This window comes from Dendrobates tinctorius, unplaced genomic scaffold (genome assembly GCF_039654945.1).
Source record: "Dendrobates tinctorius isolate UK_male_01 unplaced genomic scaffold, ASM3965494v1 ptg000276l, whole genome shotgun sequence".
NCBI classification, from domain to species: Eukaryota; Metazoa; Chordata; class Amphibia; order Anura; family Dendrobatidae; genus Dendrobates; species Dendrobates tinctorius.
Window position 1 is genome coordinate 4,926,132 of NW_027361943.1, and position 25,052 is coordinate 4,951,183.

General features: G+C 47.4%; 1 protein-coding gene across 5 annotated transcripts in view; it reads left to right on the forward strand.

The window, feature by feature from the left end:
* CHERP (calcium homeostasis endoplasmic reticulum protein) overlaps positions 1-25,052 on the forward strand; it is a 106,490-nt gene that overhangs the window by 66,852 nt on the left and 14,586 nt on the right. For all 5 annotated transcript variants that reach the window (XM_073559856.1, XM_073559859.1, XM_073559858.1 and 2 more), the window contains exons 11-15: positions 7,316-7,554; positions 7,676-7,809; positions 16,064-16,150; positions 21,643-21,789; positions 21,944-22,054. In XM_073559856.1, coding sequence (XP_073415957.1) covers positions 7,316-7,554; positions 7,676-7,809; positions 16,064-16,150; positions 21,643-21,789; positions 21,944-22,054 — 718 coding nt within the window. The remainder of the gene's footprint in view (positions 1-7,315; positions 7,555-7,675; positions 7,810-16,063; positions 16,151-21,642; positions 21,790-21,943; positions 22,055-25,052) is intronic.

Consider the following 25,052-nt stretch of genomic DNA (forward strand, 5'->3'; position numbering starts at 1 on the left):
ACAACTTTTCATTGTCTGTAATGGTGGGATCAAAAAACGATAATCCCACCAACTCTGCATTCAAATACCACAAATGGTTCGAAAATTTGGTCAGGCCTATTTCTGCAATGTTGTTGTCACATTCTTTATAGTCTAACAGACTATGCAAAATACCTAAATCTTAAAATACCTCAATTTGGATTTTTTCAAACTTTGAGCGACGAGCGGCACGGGTTAACGTCGTTTGATCGAGCTCAAATTTTGGCTATCTCAATATCTGGAAAGGGGAATCGTTTTGTGGGGTCCAGACGGACAAAATTCCGACATCGATTTTTTGCGGTCACCCTACGGCACACATGAGAGACTTTTGTAGAATAAGACACCTTAGGGAGGGACCACTGCTTGCAGCACCCTTCTACCACCCTTCTAGATCAGTAGAGGAAGACAGATCAAGTCGGTAGTGCTTAAAAAAGGTGGAAGGTGAGGACCAAGTAGCAGCTTTACAAATTTGTTCAATTGATACCTCAGCCTTCTCTGCCCAGGAGGTAGCCACGGCTCTGGTGGAGTGAGCCTTGATGCCTTCTGGAACCGGAGCGCCACTTGCGGAGTAGGATAACATAATGGCCTCCCTGATCCATCTGGCAATGGTACTCTTAGCTACCCCGTGCCCTTTTCTACTACCCTGAAAGGCTACAAAAAGGGACCGATCTTTCCTCCACTGACTAGTTACTGACATATATTGTAATATGGCTCTTCTTACATCTAATGTATGGAACTTTTGCTCCCCAGGGTTTCTAGGATTGTTACAGAACGATGGCAAGGAGATCTCCTGAGTCCTATGAAACTTTTGGACTACCTTGGGGAGATAGGCCGGGTCTGGTCTTAGAACCACTCGGTCATCCAAGATCTGTGTATATGGAGGACATATAGACAGAGCTTGAAGGTCGCTGACTCTTCGGGCTGATGTTAAGGCTACCAGTAAGACAGTTTTAAGTGTAAGTAGCTTTGGTGACAGTTCTAGTAGTGGTTCAAAGGGGTCTTTGGTTAAGGCCTCTAAGACTAGGTTGAGGTCCCAGGGTGGTATCTTTGGGATAATGACCGGCCTTGACCTGCCACAGGACTTTATGAATCGGGACACCCACCTATTGGCTGCTAAGTTGCAGTTATATAGGGCCCCCAAAGCTGAGACTTGAACTTTGAGTGTGTTAGTGGCTAACCCCAGTTGTAGCCCCGACTGTAAGAACTCTAGGATAGGTCCCACTGGCACTACATCCCCAAGGGTTCCCCCAGGAAGTCTAGGAACTTTTTCCACGTTCTACCGTAGATTTGGGATGTTATAGGTTTCCTACTTTTCAACAGGGTGGAGACTAACCCTGGAGAGAATCCCTGGCGACTCAGTAGCGCCCTCTCAAATTCCAGGCTGCTAGATGGAAGCCCTTCACCTGAGAGTGGACCACTGGTCCCTGGGAGAGCAGGTCTGGAATCTCCGGTAGTATCCATGGATCTGTCACTGACATAAGCCTCAGAAGAGAGAACCAAGGCCTTCTCGGCCAAAACGGAGCTATAAGAATTATTCTCGCTCGATCCTCCCTGATTTTCCTGACCACTACTGGGATCATTGTTTTTGGGGGAAATGCATAGGCCAGGATGAACTTCCAGGGTATTTGTAGGGCATCTACTGTGAAGGGGTTTTCCCTTGGGTTTAGTGAGCAGAACTTCCTGACCTTCCGGTTGTGTGCGGTAGCGAACAGGTCTATTTCTGGTTTGCCCCAGGCCTGAACTATTTGTTGGAAGACTTGGGGGTTTAGGGACCATTCCCCTTGTCTTAGGTGCCTGCGACTCTGGAAGTCTGCCTGTATATTTTCTGCCCCCTTTATGTGCAGTGCGGTGATGGATAACAGATGATGTTCTGCTAGCTGGAAGAGTAGATCTGATATTTGCATGAGGCCCCGAGATCTCGTTCCCCTCTGGTGATTGATGTAGGCTACTACTGCTTGATTGTCCGTCATGACCCTGGTGTGGCGGCCCCGAAGTAAGGGAAGGAAATGTTTCACGGCTTTTTCCACTGCCCATAGTTCTTTTACATTTGAACAGTGATCCCTTTCTAGCGAGGACCAGGTCCCCTGTATTGAGTGGGATCTCAGGTGTGCTCCCCATCCTGTGGCACTCGCGTCTGTCGTAATGATGTCTTCGACTGGTTTTTGCCACGGGACCCCGGCTGTTAGATTCTTTTCTACAGTCCACCAGAGCAGGGAATCTCTTACAGCCACTGAGAGACATAGTTTGCCTTCTAAATGCCCTTTTAATTGTTTCTGTGCTGACAGAACTTCCCACTGTAGTTGACTTAAGTGGTACTGCGCCCATGCTACTGCGGGTATGCATGATGTCAACGAGCCTAAAAGGGACATTGCGTTCCTCAGTGTCATATTTGGCCTTTTGTATTGCTGTGCGAGCTAGGCCCCTTATCTTGGTCACTTTGCTCTCTGGTAGGAGGCAGCGTTGTTGCTCGGAGTCCAATATCAACCCTAGGAAGGATTGCTCTTTTACTGGGGTTATCCTTGACTTGGGGATGTTTACTATCCATCCTAGTCCTACTAGAATTGCTATCACTTCCTTCACTTGATGTGGCAGTGGGACTCCGACCTCCCTATTACCAGAAAGTCGTCTAGGTATGGGACGATCACTATGTCCCGGGAACGAAGAAAAGACATTACTTCGGCCATCACTTTGGTGAATACTCTGGGGGCTGTAGACAGGCCAAATGGAAGGGCTGCGTACTGGTAGTGTTTCACCTGCCCCTGGACATAGAGCGCTACTCTCAAATATTTTTGATACTCCCGATGAATTGGGATGTGATAGTAGGCATCTTTTAAGTCTATCACTGCCATGAGGCAATGCTGGAACAGGATCTTTGTGGCCGTGTTGATTGACTCCATTTTGAAGGAGCAATTGTCTACCCACTGATTGAGTCTCCTCAGGTTGACAATGGTTCTCCAAGAGCCGTCTGTTTTTTGTATTAAGAAGAGGGGGGAGTAGAACCCCCTTTCTTCTTCTTGCACTGGGACTTCCCGTAGGACTTGTTTTTTCACTAGTCCCAAGACTTCCGTCTCCAGGGCCAGCTGTTGCTCTTGGGCTTTCCTTCTGGGTGTCACTATGAAGGTATGCCTGGGCGAACGGATGAATTTTATTTTTAAGCCGTCCTTGATTATATTTAGGACCCATGTACTGGGGGAGATATTTGCCCAGGCGGAAAGGAAGAGAGAAAGCCTTCCCCCTACCTCCGGCCCAATGTCATTGGGGAGATTTTTTGGAGGAAGTGGAGGGCCCTTTAAACATATAGCCCGATCCTCTTCTTTCTTTAAAGTCCCAGCTTTTTCTATCTCCCGGGGGACGACCCCTGTTAAATCTCCTCCTCTGAAAGGGCTGCTTTTTAGGTTCTCCCGGAAATCGGGGAAAGCTTTTCTTCCTATCCCCCGCATGTTCCAAAATCTCTTCTTGTTTTTTCCCGAAGAGGAATTGGCCATCGCATGGAATGGAACATAACCTATGCTTTGATGGTAAATCTCCGGGACACCCTTTAAGCCACAGGGCTCGTCTTGCCGCGTTTGACAGGCTTGCTGCCCTAGCTGTCAATCTTGCGGAGTCTGCAGAGGAATCTGCTAGGAAAGCCGCTGCTCCGTGCACCAGTGTCAAATTAGCCAGAATTTCGTCCCTAGGAACTCTATCCTTGATCTGGTCCTCTATTTGTTGCAGCCAGACCATGAGGGCACGAGCGGTACAGGTACCAGCTATCGCTGGTTTCAATCCACCTGCTGAAGCTTCCCAGATGTGCTTCAGGAAACCGTCTGCTTTTTTGTCAAGCGGGTCTTTCAACACGCCAGAGTCCTCTAATGGTAGGGATACCTTTTTTGAGGATCTGGCTACGGCCCCATCAATTTTTGGGACTTTTTCCCAGGCTTCAGAATCCTTCTGCTCAAAAGGGTACCTCCTCTTTGATGCGGAAGGTAAGCCCCCTGACCTCTCCGGTTTTTTCCATTCCCTATCAATTAGCGCTTTTATTTTATCATTTACAGGGAAGGTACGTTTTCGTTTTTCCTCCAGTCCTCCAAACATTACATCCTCTAATGATTTGGGAGCTTTTTCCTCTTTAAGGCCCATTGTAGCCCTAATCGCTCTGACCAGTTTTTCCACATCCTCTGTTGGGAAACATGGACGGCCGCCTATATTGCTGTCCGAGGAGGATTCTGAGGACTGAGTAGAGGAGGTGGAGGGGGACAAGGATCTATCCCGCCCCTTCTGCCTTGGCGAGGCCTCTGAATCGGAGCTTCTTTTACGATCTCTTTTATCTTTCTTTTTAAGGGCTGCCTTTAGGGAACCTTTCACCTGTTGAATTAACTGTTTAAGGCTAGTCACCAAATCAGGGGTCTCCTCCTGTATAGTTTTATTTATACAGTCAGCGCAGAGGTCTTTCTGCCACTGATCTGCCAGCGGGTGTTTACATAGAGCGCATTCTCTATTTTTGGTTTTGCTGCTGGCCTTCCTCGACCCCTAGTGATCAAACAGAGAAAATGGAACCCCGTTACCATAAGGGTGACATTCACGTAGATCACTCACCACCGCTGTCAATCAGGGGTACCGATCTCGGAGGCTCCTCAGATGCACTCGTGACGTTCCTCCTGGACGTCTCAGAGTCATGCCGGTCGCGTTTACGACTGCCGCTCCCACCACTCGAGCGACTGCTCCTGGTATGTTGGCGGCTCGGCCTGGCATCTGGCGAGAGGTATTGCTGCTGTCGCTGCTGGTGACGCTGCTGACGCTGCTCGTCTTGCCCCACTTCCATCATGAAGTCTTGGGCATGAGTGCGTCTTCTGTGATCCACTGCACTCTCCGCCTCCTCCGGTTACCCCACAGCCCCTCTCAAACCCCCCCCACCCCCACCCCCCGCCATGCCGCCGGGATCTCCTTTCGCCGGCCGGTGTTATTTGCTATGGGCGCCGCCATCTTGGATTACCGGCGCCGCCTCCCGACGTCACGCAGGCACGCCCCCTCCCAGCGTGCCCTGCGTGTGACGTCAGGGGAGCGCGACCCGGAAGTGGCCGTTCCCTAACGCTCCTGGATGCGGCAGAGGGGGAGAGGGCGGCGCGGCAGCCACGGCAGAGCCCCAGGCTGTGCTGCTCCTGCGCCCGCTCGGACGCTGAGCCCCCGGGGGACCCGCGGACGGCGCTTCCCGACGCACGGCGCCCAGGACCCTGCCTGATCCACGCCGGCACGAGAGAGGGGCAGGTACGTCTTCAGTACACGGGTCCCTGTCAGGACAGGAAACCCAACTGAAGCGAGGGAGAGGTACCGCCCTTTTATCTTCAGTAGGGTTCCTGTCCTGACTGGGCGGATCCCCTCTCTCATGTGTGCCGTCATGGGAGACGGGAAAAAACAGCCAACAGCACACGAACTGAATGGAATGCACGCTCCAAAGATCCCAGGACCCAATGGGTTCAAAAAGGCAACCAAATAGCATGATGCTTAATAAAGACCTTTTTGGTCGAAACGTTGTATCTCTGATTGGCAAAATAAAGCTATTTTTCACCCGGAACGGATGCTGCTCCCTTTTTGCTATTTGGTTAGCTTTATAATCCTTTCTATAAAGTTCACCCAATCTTTGCCCACCTATCCTATTTGTCATTTCCTCAGCATCGTCAATATTTTACAGCCAGTCTATTTTCACAGTATGTGCATCAGTCTCATCCAGTCTAAGAATTTAATATGTGACGTTTGTATTTATATTGTAAAACTGACTGACAGATCAGCTCTCTACTACTCCATAAAATGGCATATTGCACAATTCAAGGTCCTGATTTGGAATCGACTTGCATGTTAGAATTGCTTATATATTGATGATATGCTGTAATATTGTAAGGTTATATTTAACCCCTTTCCGACCTTAAACGTATAGGTGAGCCCACAACTTTTCTGGCACATGTTCGCTGATTTCATTAGCTGCCATGTGCCCTTAACAGCCACGGGTGGAATCACAATCCACCCACAGCTGTTAACCTATTAAACGCCACAGTCAATCTCGACAGCGGCACTTAACATGGTCACGCCGGAAGCCCGCCACAAGCCCCACCTAGCGGCACCTGTGTCACTTGACCACGGTTTGCCGTTGGGTTGGCATGACAACCCGGGGTCTGTGAGACCCCTGTAGTTGTCATTGCCGGATAGCTATGAGTGCTGCCCCAGCGGTCGTCGCTCACTGCAAGTGATCATTTTAGCTACACACAGCAGGGCTGAATATCGAAGCTTCTAGTCTCCCATGGAGACTCTTGAAGCAAGTGCAAGTGGGAAAAATTTTTTTTTAAAAAACAAAAGTTTAAATCACCCCCCCATTCACCCTATTCAAAATAAAACAAAAAATATTTATATATTTGGTATCGCCATGTTCATAATCATCCAATCTATCAATATAGAAAAAGAATTAGTCTGGTGAACGGCATAATGAGAACAGAAATCAAAACATCACAATTAGGTTTTTTTTTTTGTTTTTTTTTTTGGTCGCTGCAACATTGCATTAAAATGCAATAACGGGCGATCAAAAGATTTGTATCTGCACCAAAATAATAGAAATAAAAACGTCCACACGGCACGCAAAAAATAAGCCCTCACCCAGCCCTAGGTCCCGAAAAGCGGAGATGCTACAGGTCTCGGAAAATGGGGACTTTTTTTTTTTAAGAAACTTAAGATTTTTCTTCACCACTTAAAGCCGAACCCAGACATGTTTGGTATCTGCGAACTCATAATGACCTGGAGAATCATATTGCAGGTCAGTTTTAGCATTTAGTGAACATGGTATATATAAAAAAAAAAAAAAAAATTGTGGAATTGCACTTTATTTTGCAATTTCACGGCACTTAGAATTTTTTTCTCGTTTCCAGTACACGATATGGCAAAACCAATGGTGGTGTTCAAAAGTACAACTAGTCCCACAAAGAATAAGCCTTCACATGGCCATATTGCCAGAAAAAGAAAAAATGTTTCGCTGTGGGAAGGTGTGAAGCAAAAAAACTCAAACAGAAAAACCCAAACTGGTGAAGGTGTTAATCATATTACTACAGCTTTAAATTCTTCTAAGTTTTTCGTAATTAGTAAAAAAAAACAAAAACTCTTACAATAAAATAACTTGTGTTTACGTGGCAAGATTGATTAGGAGTTAAATGTTGGGGCAGTGAAGAGGCTCATTATCTGTATTTTTTCCCACAACTAAGAGTGGAAATGAATGAATGACTGATTTGTTTTCATTTTATTTCAATATAATCACTTAACTTCATCTCAACTGCTTTAGAAATGGGACCTCCACACCATCACCAAGGCCACAGGATGCCACACCCTGGCATGAACGAACATCCTCCATGGGGAGGTCCCCAACACCAAGAATTTGGCCCTCCACCACATGGTTTTAATGGGCAGCCACCTCACATACGTAGACAAGGACCTCCTCATGTTAATCATGATGACCCAAGCCTTGTTCCAAATGTTCCTTATTTTGATCTGCCAGCAGGCCTAATGGCTCCATTGGTTAAGGTAATTACTCCTGTCTGTACAGCAGATGGATAATCCGACATCATAAAATATAGTTACAAAGCACTATTTTTAATAAAATCTTCTTGTTCTCTTCTACCCATGTGATATTGCTTCTCTGCAGTTGGAAGATCATGAGTACAAACCTCTTGACCCCAAGGATATCCGTCTCCCTCCTCCAATGCCTCCAAGTGAAAGACTTTTGGCTGCTGTTGAAGCTTTTTACAGCCCTCCATCACATGATCGACCTCGGAACAGGTATACCTAATATCCTGGAGATGTTTTAGTCATAAGGAGGCATCACGTACTTAATGTACCCAGTATTTTTTATTTTTTTTTATTCTGTTGAATTTCTTGGTGCATGTCTGTTGGTCATAGATAAGCATGTTTAACATTAAATATAATTAGTCAAACATTGTATTTCCAGGACGTCCCCCTGACAGCACCATGGAGGACGTCCTCCTCCTCCTTACAGGGACAGGGAAAGCACACGAGAGGTTAAAAGGTTCCGTCCCACCCTCTCTCCCTCAGTGTTTTTCCTGTCCCTGCATGGAGGGACACACGAGAGGAAGCGCAGCATTGCTTACCGGGCTCAGGGGGTATCGTGCGCCTGGTCCAATCCTTCCCCCTGTGAAGACGCCCAGGGCCGAAACTCTCCGGTGGGGAGTCCCTCTGCCCCAAAGGCCAGGAGCAGGACGTCTCTTCTGGAGTGAGCCGCTCCTCCCGGTGGGGGGGCTCTCGGCTCCAAGCATGGCCGCCTGGGTGGTGAAGGCCGGTCCCCCGCAGGCAGCTGGTCGGGCGGGTGCCGGCATCAGGAGGCGGGGAGCGTAGGAGGAAGTGGCCGGAGAGTTTCCCGGCCTATCGCAGAGAACATGCGTCACTTCCGGTGACGTCACGCGCCGGGTTTGAATGTCGGCGCGCGCTCCAGGAGCTTGGCGTCTCTCTGGAAGCGCAAGGAGGATGGACACAGAGCAGACGAACGGAGGGGTAAGTGCGCTTGGCGCAGAAATCCCTCCCCATACCATCCACTGCGTTCCAGGGCAATAGCCTGGTTACCCTATCCTCTGTCAGTAGGATAAGGGAACCCCAGCAGCCCCCTCGACAGTGGCCAAGGCCGCATCCAAATCTGTCAGATGCCCTGTATGCAGGGTAAAGCTGCCAGACACCTATACCAAAACCCTCTGCGGGCCCTGCACGTCAAGGGTAATAGGAGAAGAGCAGCCATCCCTCCTAGCCGAGATGAGATCCCTGATTCGGGAGGAGGTCCAGGCCTCCAGAGGCAGCCTTACACAGCGGCGATCCCCCAGCCCCGGGCCAAGCCGAAAGCATCCTAGGTGGGAGGCGGAGGTGTCCGAGCCAAGCACCGAGGAGAGGTCTGACTTCCGGGACTCAGATCCAGAGGAGGAAGGAGAGATCCCGGCGGACAAGTAGGACCAGGGCAGGAAATACCTGTTCAGACTTGAGGACACGGACGATTTGGTCCAGGCGGTGAGGAACACCATGCAAATAGAGGAAGTTCCTAAACCGCAATCCAGACAGGACCTAATGTTTGGAGGTCTCGTGTCTCGAACCAAGATAGGGTTCCCCGTAAGCGAATACATCAAGACAGTGATTCGCGAGGAGTGGAAGGAGGCGGAAAGACGTCTGGTGCTATCCCGGGACTTTAAAGGTCGACTGCCGTTTGATCCTGAGGAAACACGGTCATGGGAGGAGGTTCCGAAGATCGATGTTCCGGTAGCCAAGGTCACCAAGAAAACCGCCTAGCCAAGGTCACCAAGAAAACCGCCATCCCGTTCGAGGATTCATCAAGTCTCCGGGACCCGATGGACAGGAAGGCGGACGTTCTATTAAAAAGAACTTGGGAGACCTCGGGGGCCCTTATTAGGGCTAACATAGCAGCCACCTCGGTGGCCAGATCTATGTTTCTGTGGTTGGAGCAGTTGGAGGATCATCTTACCAACAAGACCCCCTAGGTCAGAGATCCTAGCTTCCCTTCCCCTCATGAAGTCGGCCATAGCGTTCCTATCAGATACGTCGGCCGAATCAGTAAGATTTGCAGCCAGAAATAGCTCCCTCTCTAATGCCGCCCGAAGAGCGGTCTGGCTTAAATCTTGGTCAGGAGATAATGCTTCTAAAGCAAACCTCTGCTCCCTTCCCTTCTCAGGTCTAAGAGTATTCGGACCAGCCCTGGATAATATCTTGGAGCTGGTGTCCGACAAAAATAAAGGTTTCCCAGAAGATAAGCCTAAGCGGCCCCAGCCTTTTCAGAGAGTGCCCTTCTATAGGAGACAAACCGACTCCAGGACCCAGATTAGGTCTAATAGAGGCTCGTACAGAAGCCCCCACGGCCAAGGTGGGAGAAGTAAGGGCTCCCTTTTTCCGTCAACCTCCAGATCTAGTAGGCAATGACGCCATAGGTATCGGGGGAAGACTTCACCACTTCGCGACAAATTGGTCCGGAGTTACCCAAAATCAGTGGGTCCTCAACCATTATGGAGGGCTACAGTATAGAGCTCTACTCCCCCCCGACAGATATATTACCTCTACTGTAGTCCAGGTGGACTCCAGTGTGGGCAGACATGCAGGACATGATCAGGTCAGAGGTTATAGTGCCAGTTCCCCTGACAGAAAGGGGAAAGGGAAACTACTCCTCCCTGTTCTCCATTGAAAAGCCATCCGGCGAGGCCCGGACTATAATAAATTTAAAGTCTCTAAATACCTGGGTCAGGTACAAGAGATTCCGGATGGAATCTATTCGGTCCGCAATACAGTTAATAGACAGGGACGCGGTCATGTGCACTCTCGACCTGAAGAGTGCGTACTATCAGGTCCCTATCCACCTCTCATCCCAGAATTTACTAAGATTCGCAGTCAAATTTCCAACCCGGAACTGCCACTTCCAGTTCCAATGCCTTCCATTCGGCCTGGCCTCGGCCCCCCGAATCTTCATAAAGTTGGTAGCAGAAGTAGTGGCCTTCTGAGGAGCCAGGATATCGTCATCATCCCGTACTTAGATGATTTCCTCCTGGTGGCAGTATCCGAAGAAGCGCTCATCCGAAACATGGACCGAGCAACAACTCTAATGGAATTCCTCGGCTGGAAGATCAACTGACAAAAATCAGACCTTATACCAGAGTGCAGGAAGGTCTTCCTTGGAGTGCTCTTGGACTCACAAGACAGGATATCCCTGCTACCCAAGTGCAGGCAGAAGACCGTTCAGGACAGAGCCAGGGACCTCTTAAAGCATCGCTCCTCCATAAGAGAAGCAATGGAGGTTCTGGGCCTAATGACGGCCTGCATCCCGTGTGTCAGGTGGGCCCAGTCCCATTCGAGACCGTTACAGAAGGAGATCCTCGCAGTATAGAACAGGAGTCAGACTTCGCTCGACGGACCCATAATACTGTCAGGGCCAACTACAGGGAGCTCTACGCGGTCTGGGAAGCTCTGCAGCGAATCGGTCCAATCCTAAGAAACCGACACGTCTTGGTACTGTCTGACAACATAACAGCAGTGTCATTCCTGAAACATCAGGGAGGACCCAGGCACCAACCGCTACAGGCCTTAGCAGGAAGAATATTCTCTTGGGCAGAGAGATCAGTGCTCTCGGTAACAGCAGTCCACTTAGAGGGTTCCCAGAACGTGGTGGCAGACTACCTGAGCAGACAACAGGTCTACCCGACAGAATGGGAGCTGAACGAAGAAATGTTTCGTCAACTGTGTCAACGTTGGGGAACCCCCAGTATAGACCTGTTCGAAAAATCGAAGAAACTCAAAGGTCTCCAGATTTTATTCCCTGAACCCGGCAGACCACCCAGAAGGCGTGGACGCCCTAAGCCAGACCTGGGAAGAACCCCTCTCGTACGCATTCCCACCACTGGCACTCATACCAGCAGTGTTAAGGAATATCCGCGAGGACCGCGCAAAAGTAATAATGGTGGTTCCATACTGGCCAAAGAGAAGCTGGTTTTCCCTACTGGGAGCTATGGCAGTGGGAAACCCGGTCGAGCTACCTCCGTGGAAAGACCTCATCCACCAAGGCCCGATCTGCCACCAGAATCCAGAAAGACTTCACCTCTCGGCTTGGATCCTGAAAGGAACATCTTAAAGGCAAAGGGCTTATCAGATCAGGTCATATCTACCCTACAGGCCAGCAGGAAGCCGGTTACATCCGCAATATACCGGAAGATCTGGAAGAGGTTTTGTCTGGACGGTGGCAGGTCTGACCTCGTGGGGGGTACCCCTGACCTCCCTAGTATTTTAAATTTCCTACAGTTAGGGTTTAATAAAGGTCTTAAGCCCAGCACTTTAAAGGTTCAGATTTCGGCCTTACGCTCCTACTTTGATTACCCGTTAGCATCTCATCCATGGGTAGTAAGATTTGTAAAGGCCACGCAGCGGCTTCGCCCCACGATTAGGCAGCTCACCCCACCTTGGGACCTTGGCCTGGTACTCAGATTCCTATGTAGGGATCCCTACATTTCCAGTAAGGAGATGCCTATCTCAACTCTCACCCGCAGAACGGCCTTCCTTGTAGCCATTACCACGGCCAAGAAAATTGGAGAAATCCAGGCCCTATCCATTAGAGACCCATATCTCCAGATCAGAGAGGACTGTATAATCTTGAGATTAGACCCGGCATTTATCCCAAAAGTAGCCTCCCGTCAAAATGTAAACCAGGAGATAGTGTTACCATCATTCTGTGACAATCCCCATAATGAGAAGAAGCAGCGTCTTCACTCACTGGACGTGAGACGCGCGGTTATTAACTATTTAGAAGTCACAAGTAGCTGGCGTATTGACCCAAATCTGTTCGTCCTCTTTAGGGGTAAAAATAAGGGGAAAAAAAGCCTCTAAGGCAACTATCGCCAGATTACCTCCATAATCTCAGACGCCTACCAGGCGGAAGGTGCGAACCCGCCGGATAGATTAACGGCCTACTCTACCAGAGCAGTTTCAGCCTCATGGGCTGAACAGGTGGACGCGTCGGTTGATCAGATCTGTACAGCAGCAACCTGGGCCAGACTTAATACTTTCTGCAAGCACTACAAGCTTGATGTGATGGCTAATCAGCAAACCGCATTTGGGAGAAAGGTTCAATAGGCGGTAGTCCCACCCTAGGGGAGGTGCTTTGGTACTCTACATGGTGCTGTCAGGGGGACGTCCTGGAAAATGGGTATTAGACCTACAGGTAATGATGTTTCCAGGAGTCCATCCTGACAGCACGGGTAGTTCCCTCCCTGTTATGTTATGGTATGCTATATTATGTTATGTCACATGCAGTAATATGATTTTATCATTTAAAATTTTACGTGCATTATCCACACTGTGGTTCTTGTCAAATCACTGAGGGAGAGAGGGTTGGACGGATCCTTTTAACCTCTCGTGTACTTTTCCTGTCCCTGTAAGGAGGAGGAGGACGTCCTCCATGGTGCTGTCAGGATGGACTCCTGGAAACATTACCGGTAGGTCTAATACCCATTTTCCACTATATATGCAGAAGGGTGTGATTTTCTCCACAGCCTTTCAAGCATTTAGAAGTAGCTCGTAGAAAGATGCATGGCGTATGTAAGAATGAGGTACCAAATCACACTTTGAATTGACTGAAACAGCCTACAGTCGTCAGCAATTCAGCAGTAACTTCCACCATTCATGGAAACTTAGTTTCTCTTAAGAGTTTTAAAAATTTCCCTGATGACAAGTGTTATACATTTACGAAAATTACCAGAGTATACCTTACTTGCTATGAACCCATTCTACACCCGGGTGGCGAGCATTTTTATTGGTATATGGTCTCCCATCCTGGTATGTGCTGCCCCCCTCCTATCCTATCCTCCTCACCCCCCAATCCTGGTATGCATGGTCCCCTCACCCCCCAATCCTGGTATGCATGGTCCCCTCACCCCCCTTTCGTGGTATGCATGGTCCCCTCACCCCCCTTTCGTGGTATGCATGGTCCCCTCACCCCCCTTTCGTGGTATGCATGGTCCCCTCACCCCTCTTTCGTGGTATGCATGGTCCCCTCACCCCCCTTTCGTGGTATGCATGCTACCCCTCACCCCCCTTTCGTGGTATGCATGCTACCCCTCACCCCCCTTTCGTGGTATGCATGCTACCCCTCACCCCCCTTTCGTGGTATGCATGCTACCCCTCACCCCCCTTTCGTGGTATGCATGCTACCCCTCACCCCCCTTTCGTGGTATGCATGCTACCCCTCACCCCCCTTTCGTGGTATGCATGCTACCCCTCACCCCCCTTTCGTGGTATGCATGCTACCCCTCACCCCCCTTTCGTGGTATGCATGCTACCCCTCACCCCCCTTTCGTGGTATGCATGCTACCCCTCACCCCCCTTTCGTGGTATGCATGCTACCCCTCACCCCCCTTTCGTGGTATGCGTGGTTCCCTCACTCCCCTTTCGTGGTATGCATGGTTCCCTCACTCCCCTTATCCTGATATGTATCATCCCCCCTCACCCCTATTAAACTACACACATACAAAAAAAAAAAAAACATTTATACTCACCCTTCCTTCCTGTGCTCCAGCGCTGTCACGTTCTGCTGGAGGGGGGGAGGAGTGTGGCGCCGGCATACACTCATTCCCATAGCTCTGTATGGCGCCATATTGCTGAAGACACACTGCAAATGTGTCTTCAGTAAAATGGTGCCGGATCGCGCTATGCGCATGTGCGATTCCGGCCGAACTCCTTCCCCAGTCTCCGGCTGAAGAGAAGCGTTGCAGCAGCGCTCCTCCTGGTCAGGTAAGAATGTAAGTATGGCGCCGGCAATAGCGGTAAGCAGTGTGTACACATACCGCCATTTCCGGCGGCATACACACTCCTCACCGATGGATGCCTCATTCTGTCTGGAGCCAGACTGCGCAGGCGCGTCTATAAAGGCTTCGGACAGAGTGACGCTTGGCGCATTATATTATAGATAACCTCTTAGTGACTCTGCTAATTTTTTTTAAATATGACCAGTGTAGTAATAACGCTGAAATGTTTCAACACATCCCATTTTTTTTTCTCGTGCTACATTATACTTTATGATAATGGTGAATTTAAGTTGATATGTTTTGCTTTCATTTATAAAAATATCAGAAATTTGACAAAAATGTAAAAAAAAAATTTGCAATTTTCTAACTGAGTGATTATCCCTTTAATCCAAACAGTCAGACCACACAAAAACATTAATAAATAACATTTCCCACATGCCTGCTTTACATCAGCACCATTTGTAAAATGTTAATTTATTTTGTTAGCATTTTAGAAAATTTTAAAATGTAGTAATTTTTCATTTTTTTTCAAGAAAATTTACAAAACTTATTTTTATAGGGACCTGTTTATTTTTTTAAGTGACTTTAGGGGTTCTACATATTGGAAACCCAAATGTGATACAATTTTAAAAACAGCGCCCCCTAGCTTATTCAAAATTGCTTTAAGGTACTTCATTAACCCTTCAGGTGATTTTCAGGAATTAAATTCAGTGTGGCATCATACCAGGAATGAAAAAGTGTATTTTTACCACCTAAATTTTGATGACTTCTGAACAGGCCGTTATAGCAGGCAGACTCTAGGCCGTTATTTGGCCATAAATTGCCATGGCAAACATCAGGACCACAAGATGAAGATCTCAAGGTGCCAATGGTGTTAAAGAGGGAGCACCTGTACTCTCTTAACTATTTATATGATGTAGTCAATTTTGACAGCAGCATCTAAGGGGTTAAACAGATATGGTCGGTGTCAACACTGATCATGGCTGAAGCAGAAAGTTGTCAGATATAGTGTACAGCCGACAGCTACTGGATTGTCACCGGTATGGGGAGGCTAGTCTCTCATCTCAGGTCAGTAAAAAGACGTATTGGTCACAAAGAGGTTTAATCCTACACATTTTCAGTACTGCCATGCTGTTGTTTTCTGCAGGTTTGTAATTGTCCTGCAGTGATGATGTGTATTCTCTGTCAAGCACTAACTTAAGTGGTCTGGTGCTGAAAATGCAGGCATCACTATTGAAGCACAATAATTGACTGCAATGGTCACAAGCAAATTGATGTCATGACTGCGGGAAGTAATCGCAGACCAGCAAAGACCACTGGACCATCCAAGCTGAGTAGCAGCGGACTTTAAAGATATGTATTGCATTTGATGCTGTTAGAGAACGTTTCAAAAATCTTGGACATCCCCTTTTAAGCCATCAAAGAAATACAAATTCTAAACTGATAATCTGCACAGGTTCTGCCAGGAATTGACCTGTTTCTTTAGTCAAAGGTAGCTTCATAGAACCTTTTCTAAAGCTGCTAATATGTTGGATGGAACTAATGGCTATGGTGTGCAGCACATTGTATGCATTCCTGTGTACTGCAGCTGTCCAGTGTGAAACCCTGTCCCAGCATCTGGATTTCAACTGAATACTGGGGGGTGGGAATCATTAATGGAAAAGCTTTATGCTAGCCATCAGCAGTATATGCCAAGTACTTAAACCTCTCCCCAACCCATTTGTTATCTTCTCGTTCTCCAGTGAAGGATGGGAGCAGAACGGGCTTTATGAGTTCTTCAGAGCAAAAATGAGAGCTCGTCGCAGGAAAGGCCAAGATAAAAGGAGCAGGTATGTACAAACTTTTGGTTACCGTATATACTCGAGTATAAGCCGACCCCCCCCCCCCTTTTAATAAAAGTAAAATTAATTGAGACATCAGTAGGTTAAATGTTTTTGAATATCCATATTGAATCAGGAGCCCCACATAATGCTCCATACAGTTCATGATAGCCCCATAAGATGCTCCATACAAAATACACCCCATATAATGCTCCATACAGTTCATGGTGGGCCACATAAGTTGCTCCATAGAATAATATGCCCCATATGCTGCTCCAAAAGGCTATGGCCCCATAAGATGCTCCATAGATTATGCCCCCATATGCTGCCCCCATAAGATGCTCCATAGATCAGGGTTCCCCAACTCAAGGCCCACCAACAGGTCATGTTTTCAGGATTTCCTTTGTTATGCACGGATGAAGCAATTTATCACCTGAGCAATACAAAGGAAATCCTGAAAACATGATCTGTTGGTGGGCCTTGAGGACTGGAGTTGGGGGAACCCTGCCATAGATTATGCCCCTATATGCTGCCCCCATAAGATGCTCCGTAGATTATGCCCCCATATGCTGCCCCCATAAGATGCTCCATAGATTATGCCCCAATATGATGCCCCTATAAGATGCTCCATAGATTATGCCCCCATAAGATGCTCCATAGATTATGCCCCCATATGCTGCTCCATAGATTATGCCCCTATATGCTGCCCCCATAAGATTCTCCATAGATTATGCCCCCATATGCTGTCCCCATAAGATGCTCCATAGATTATGCCCCCATAAGATGCTCCATAGATTATGCCCCCATAAGATGCTCCATAGATTATGCCCCCATAAGATGCTCCATAGATTATGCCCCCCATATGCTGCCCCATAAGATGCTCCATAGATTATGCCCCGAAATGCTCCCCCTATAAGATGCTCCATAGATTATGCCCCAATATGCTGCCCCTATAAGATGCTCCATAGATTATGCCCCCATATGCTGCCCCCATAAGATTCTCCATAGATTATGCCCCCATATGCTGCCCCCATAAGATGCTCCATAGATTATGCCCCCATGTGCTGCCGCTGCTGCTGCATTTAGAAATAAAAAAATGACATACTCACCTCTCCGTCGCTGGGGGCCAGGTGCCGGTGTCACTGCTGGCACCTGAGATATTCACCTGTCTGGGGTCCATCGCTGCTTGCTGCTGTCTGGGACATCATCTGTCAGTGACGTTCAGACTGCAGGGGGCGCGGCGCGCACTAACCACGTCACAGTGCCCTCTGCTGTCTTAGCGTCACTGACAGATGACGTGCCAGACAGCAGCAAGCAGCAATGGAACGGGGACAGGTGAATAGCGCTATACTTACCCGTCCTGGCACTGTCTCTGCGTTCTCCCACGGTCTCCCTTCCTGCCATGAGCGGTACCATGTGACCGCTGAAGGAGGGAAGGGAGATTGCGGAGAAGCTGGGGGCTGCAGAGACTGCGCCAGGACGGGTAAGTATGACCTGACACCCCCGCCCCCCCCTCCGACACCGTGGTGTATATGACTTGAATATAAGCCGAGAGGGGGGATTTTCAGCCCAAAAAAATGGGCTAAAAATCTTGGCTTATATTCGAGTATATACAGTATTTATATTTTCAAACAATTAAGTTACCCATAATGTGTAGGAACACAGCCAGTTCACCATAACAATAATGCTTACAAAAGCAATAATGTAATAAGGCCATAAGTAGAATCAAAACTTCTAATAGTGACAGGAGCGTGATATTGGAATGCATGTCCTGTTGACAGAGCAGCCCGGAAAAGGAAGAGCTGCTCTCTTCACGTTCATCAGCTGAATCAATGGCAGGAGCAGTTAATGACTGTTTTTAGTTTGTTTTTTTACATTTTATACAGTATTTTTCTGTTTAAAGCAGAAAATAAGGAAAAAATGTCAGTTATTAACTTTTTTTTATACTTTTGGTATAAGAAATTGAAGGGATAACTATCACTAATTGGTCTAGTCATTTATTACTAATAATATAATTTTCAGTGGAAAAAGCCAGCAGCGTCCTTGTTTATAGGGCAGATACCTAGGGTAGAGGATAGCGTGACGTTTATCAAACATTATTATGGGTAGTACTGGTTATTTCAATGGAGGTTCATAATTGTTACAGGGATTACCTAAGTTATCGGCTATATACACTTAGTATATTGTAACCCAGAGTGCCTCAGGAGTAAGCTCTTGATGAGAAACAACAAGTATCGTTTTATTTTTGGTTCCCAGGAGAATTAGATGCTGTGGGAATATGATCTCCACTTCATCTTTTCCATTCCCGCCAGAGATTGGTGACCATAGTTCTGCTGTTTGAACCAATTCCCCTTCTACCCTCCAGGGTTAATCGAAGTATAGAGAAGGTCACAGTAGTCAACACTTGGAGGTTACACTGCCTCCTTAATCTCCAGCTAGTGGTGAGGATGGTAAGCACCTGTAAGATGCTGGCAGCGGTAGTGTGTTCAATTTGCTGCCCAGTATGAAGGCTAAAGGCACTGGCTCTTTGCATGTACCTGTTATTACAGAAGTAAGAGACTTCAGGGCACTGCAGGCTCTGGGAGGGCAAATGGGAGCATAATTTGCACAAGCTCTTTGCCTTCTAGCTTCCAATACATTAAATCACTCTTTCAGTGCTATCACATAAGCGGGACCATGCCCCATGTAAAGTCTATAGAGCAGCCATTCTGTACACTGCAGACTCTTGTAAATCTCAGTGTTTAAAGTGATTGTTCACCTTTCCAATTGAAATCCCCACATGAGAACTGCTTTCTATTGATTTTTAGCCTAAATTGCATGCATTCAAGTAAGAAAAAGAATTGACCCAGGGACAAAAGTGGAAAACCCCTTTAATGCCTACTTACTCCCTGAGATAATGGCACTGCTCCCTGCATACTCCATGTCTGGGCTGATTCCACAGTACTAATACTTAGGATACTCTAAGCACTAACAATAATCATGCATCTGTTATTAGTACATTAGAATCAACTCTGACATGGAGCAGGCAAAGGGAGAAGAACAGAGAGCAAAGCAGCAGGAGGAAGCCACTATGATGAAGAGCGTGAATACAGGGATCTGGCTAGCAGTTTTTGAAAGTTTTGTCTAATCAATAAACACACAGTGAAGATCTGACACCACTAGGTCCATATGTCTGCAGACTATAAGATGTGGGCAAAAAAAAGTGTTTATAGTCAAAAATGTTATATATGAACGTGGATTTGACCGTACAGAACTACCTTTTAAATAAGTCAAGTCATTGCACTGATACAGGAAAGATGTATATCTTTGTACCGTGTTAGCCAGTGGATAGAAAAATATTCAGGATTGAGAGTCCGCAGTAGTTGATACGTTTTAATGGCTAACTGAAAAGATGGTAACACATTGCAAGCTTTCGAGACTACTCAGGTCTCTTCATCAGGCTAGACTAATACAAAATCTGAAGTCACATATTTATGCACAATACAGCCTAGAAAAAATGCAATAGATAAGACAAGTGACGTGAAGCAGAACTATCAATATGGACAATAGATGACCAACATGAATATTACCGCAGTATGGTCAGTGGTAAATACCAGTCCTACTAAACATATGTGATTACTGCACAGGTATAATTGGTGTCTTACCGCTGACGTTCTTTCTGATGGAATCGGTAACTTTTCACGTCTTTTCCATCTGGCCCAGACTGACATAACTCCTCCAGCCAGGACTCGGCTACAGAGAATACAACAACGACACGTTTCACTTCTCATATTCCAGCCCCATCACCATGTATCCCCAACCTGCACAAACCCATCATCCTGCTGATACCCCAATGCTGAGCCGCTGCTGCCGTATGTGTCCTTATTACAGCACCTGATACCCCAATGCTGAGCCGCTCCTGCCGTATGTGTCCCTATTACTGCACCTGATACCCCAATGCTGAGCCGCTGCTGCCGTATGTGTCCCTATTACTGCACCTGATACCCCAATGCTGAGCCACTGCTGCTGCCGTATGTGTCCCTATTACTGCACCTGATACCCCAATACTGAGCCTCTGCTGCAGTATGTGTCCTTATTACTGCACCTGATACCCCAATACTGAGCCGCTGCTGCCGTATGTGCCCCTATTACTGCACCTGATACCCCAATACTGAGCCTCTGCTGCCGTATGTGTCCTTATTACTGCACCTGATACCCCAATACTGAGCCACTGCTGCCGTATGCGTCCCTATTACGGCACCTGATACACCCTAAACACACGGCTCTGCTCCACACCCCCTATACACACACGGCTCTGCTCTGTACACGCTGTACACATGCGGCTCCGCTCCGTACACCTTGTACACACCTGGCTCTGCTCTGTACACCTTGTACACGCACGGCTCTGCTCCGCACACCCCGTACACACGCGGCTCCGCACCATACACCTCGTACACGTACGGATTTGAGCCGTACATCTTGCACACACAGCTCCACTCCGTACACGCCGTCACATACACGGCTCTGCTCTGTACACCCCATACACACACGGCTCTGCTCTGGACACCCCGTACACACTTGGCTCCGCTCCGTACACAAACAGCTCTGCTCACCCCATATACACGCGGCTCCACTCCTCTGTACACCTCATACATGCATATCTCTGCTCCGTACACCTTCTACACACACGGCTCCGCTCTGTATACCTCATACACACACAGCTCTGCTACATCCACCCTGTAAACCAATCCTGAGCCCACACAGAAACTTACTTCACCTCATCCACCAGCACCATGACAACCAGCACAGCAGAGCCCTGTGCTAAAGCCCCTGATCATGTGACTCCGTGCCTCCTGTGACCTCATCACAGGTCCTGTGCGCACAGAAAAGCTCATAACGACGTTGCTGGCTGTGAGGTGGGGGGCCCACTGCTGGCACCCGGGGCCCCCCACCGCCTTCTCAGGGGCCCATAGCGGCTGGGCGGCAGAGTAGGGAAATCGATTCTCCCTGCTCTGCTGCAGAATGTAACTGTATGGGCGCGCTGTGCACGCCGATACAGTTACAGTAGCGTAGCTTAGTGGGCCCCTCAGGACCCGGGGCGACCGCCCCCTCTGCCCCCCCCGGGAGCTACGCTACTGCCCTTGAATGATCTGTTTTCACACCCGTCAATCATTTAATAGTCTTCTGTGTCTGTACTTTAACACATACTGGTTGGTTACCAGTTCATGTAGCATTGTTTGAACACCCCATTTATTACATTGATGGCTGGACCGCACAATGAGCGAATTGTTGCCATCCACCTTTCGTGTCTCCCCTATTTCCTCATAGATTGTAAGCTTTCGAACAGGGCCCTCATTCCTCTTGGTATCTATTGATTTATGTGATTGTTATTCTGGAAATGACTTTTATTGTCTGTACAAGTCCCCTCTAAAATGTAAAGTGCTGCGGAATATGTTGGTGCTATAGAAATAGCATTATTACTATTTATGGATCTCCATAAACAACATTACTCTTTTGTTTAGGCCATCAAGATCCAACAGTCGATCAGAAAGTCGTGGTCGATCTTCTTCACGATCCAATTCCCAATCTTCAAAGTCCTCTCGCTCATACTCTAGGTCTCGTTCTAGATCTCGATCAAGATCCCGGTCTTATTCCCGATCCAGATCAAGGTTAGGCATGTAACCCCCATCCAGCTGTTGGAATTTTGATTCACTATGCCCATGTTTGTGTTTTTAGTGCTTTATCATTTATGTAATGTGTTTTATATAATTGTGAAAATTTGATCTGTACACATTTTTTTTTTTTTTTCTTTTTTTTTTTTAGGAGCCGAAGTCAGTCTAGGTCATCCCAAAGTCGCTCAAGGTCTCGCTCTAGGTCAAAATCATTTTCGCCTGGAAGAAATCGGAGATCTCGGTCTCGCAGTGCGACCCCACCGTAAGTAAAAAGCAAGCATACTACTAAAGTACTGTGAGACTTGTGACCTTTCTTTGTCTTTTTTTGGAATTCAAAATATGTCTTAGATTTCGAAATCTTCAAACTTTGCCGCTCTAGCTGCTATGAAACTATAATGCACAACATGCGTTTAACAGCTGAAGTTCTAAAGGTGTCCAATTCCTGTTCTAGACATTAACCTAATGCAGGGGTCTCAAACCCACAAGCCATGGGTGCAGAAAGGATGCCAAGGGAATGGAGAGAAGGATCCTTAGCTACAATAGGGGTGCCTGGATGGGGACATAACTACAAATACGCGGGCCAAAATAGAGCAGCATTGCAAGATGAAGACGAGGTTACATTAGTACAAGAAGGGTACCACAATGGTTCATTGGTACAGGAAGTGGACCACGATGGTTCATTGGTACAGGAAGGGGAGCACGATGGTTCATTGGTACAGGAAGGGCAGCACGATGGTTCATTGGTACAAGGTGAGCACCAGGATGGGGGACATTACTACAAGATGAGGACATTGCTACAACATGTTTGCCAGAATTACTAAAATTGTATGACACTATTACTGTATGTGGCCAATTGGGGGAAACCATTAAAAACAAAAAATTCAAAATAAAGCATGAAAAAATTTTTTGCCTCTAAAAATGCTGTTTTATATATAAACTAAAGTAAACAAAAAAAAGTGCACGTTATCGCCACGTCCATAACAACCCAAACTATAAAATAAAACCTGCAAAAATGTTCAAAAGGTGTATAGAAAAAAATGATATCGCTAAAAATGTCACTTTGTCCTGCAAAGAATGCAGCCCCCACCCCCCAAATTCATATTTTTTTCTCTGTGTGGCCCCTGACCTAAAAGGTCAACAGGTAAGTAATGAGATTTTGGATACGCTCCATCAAAACTTCCTTGTTGCCTTCGTTTGCGGACACAGAAGCTATGGGTGTATGCTGCTGCCACTAGGAGGGTTACCTTTAACAATTACAAAGACTGCTTCTCGCCTGCAGACTACTCACCTGCTGACACTAGACTATACCAATATAGTGAAAAGCAGTAAGAGAAGCTTATATAATAATGTACAGTACAGGAAGAAGTCAGACGACCATGAACTCCAAGACCCTGACAGGGTCATAAGAGTGGGAGCTATGTCCCCCAGTTAAGGCTACAAGAAAGTTTTCAAGGTGAGTAAAATGTCAGTCATTTTATTGGGCGCACGGAAACCATGGAATTTCCTAAAACAGTCCTTTTGAATTTGATAATAAGATGTATATGGTAAAAAGAAAAACAGGCTCTATAGGCAGTTGTGGTTCTGCCTGCTGTCTCATTGCCTATCAGCTAAGAATTGTACCTGTGGATGCAAAAAAACATGCTCCATTAAGACTGAGAATGTGTGAAGGAATACCAAGTAGCGGACTAGAATGTTTGGCTGAATTGGATTATTCCCTTGGATTGGATAGAGAGAAGCAAGAGGTAGTTAATTGAACCTCTACATTAAAGGCGATCTGTCACCCTTTTTATCCCCTATTAGCTGCCAGCATAGACATCTGGGGCTTATCTACAGCATTCTGTAATGCTGTAGATAAGCCTCCGATGTAACCTGAAAGAGAAGAAAAACACGTTATATTATACTCACCGAGGTGGGCGGTCCGGTCCGATGGGTGTTGCGGTCCGGCGCCTCCCTTCTTCATGCGATGACGTCCTCTTCTCCCTTCCTGAAATGGCTCCGGCGCAGGCGCATTGCTCTGCCCTGTTGAGGGCAGAGCAGTATTCTGCAGTGCGCAGGCGCCAGACCTCTCCCGACACCTGCGCACTGCAGGACTCTGCTCTGCCCTCAATAGGGCAGAGCAGTGTGCCGGAGCCATTACAGGATGGGAGAAGAGGACGTCATCGCATGAAGAAGGGAGGCGCTGGACGGGACGGCGACACCCATCGGACCGGACCGCCCACCTCGGTGAGTATAATATAACGTGTTTTTCTTCTCTTTCAGGTTACATCGGAGGCTTATCTACAGCATTACAGAATGCTGTAGATAAGCCCCCAATGTCTATGCCAGCAGCTGCAAAGCCAAAAAGGGTGACAGATTCCCTTTAAGGGGAGAAAGACCACCTGAGAAAAATGAAAGGCAAGTGAACAGAAACCTACTTGTCCACAAGAATAAGAAGGGAATGATGCTAAGAGACAACCACCAGTCCAGAAGCCTTTTTGATTGGACAGGACCACGACAAGGCTATATTTTCAGGAGTTGATAGTAAAGACTAGAGTTGAGCGACTTTGGTCGGATCGGGTTTCGTGAAACCCGAATGAAACAAAATAAGTTTCAGATGAAACTCGTCCGACTAGAGCAAAACAAAGTCGGAGTTTCGTCCGAAACCCGACCCCAATGCAAGTCAATGGGAAATAAAAGTCGGACGAAACTCCGACTTTGTTTTGCTCTAGCCGGACGAGTTTCATCTGAAACTTATTTTGTTTCATTCGGGTTTCACGAAACCCGATCCGACCAAAGTCGCTCAACTCTAGTAAAGACTGTAAGGCACCTAGTACCAAGGTAAACTAGTAAGGTGGACTTTAAGAAGGTAAAGGGCCCCTTAGAGATGAAATAACCTGAGAACTTGAGGTTGACTGGTCCACTTATACGATATGACGTTTACAGAGGTCTCTGTCAGTGGGTCTGACTCACTCTGGAAAGTGGTGTTATCTGAATATTCTGGTTCACAAGCAGGTTCGCCCAGCTTTGAGGTCTTTTGTGGGTCTGACTCGCCCTGGGAAGTGGTCAGAGTACCAGGGGCGGTATAGGTGATTTTGAGATGCTCTGGGACATCTTGATTAGCTCAGCCACAGACTGGGAACTACAGCCTACTCTGAGGGGTGTGCTGTAATCACAGAGCATGTATTGGCCGCATGCAGGCATAGGCAGAGTGACAGGTTGTCCGAAAGAAAATTTACACTTACATTAGGTGCGTGACTAGGGAATGCTGTGCAGGCTGGTGT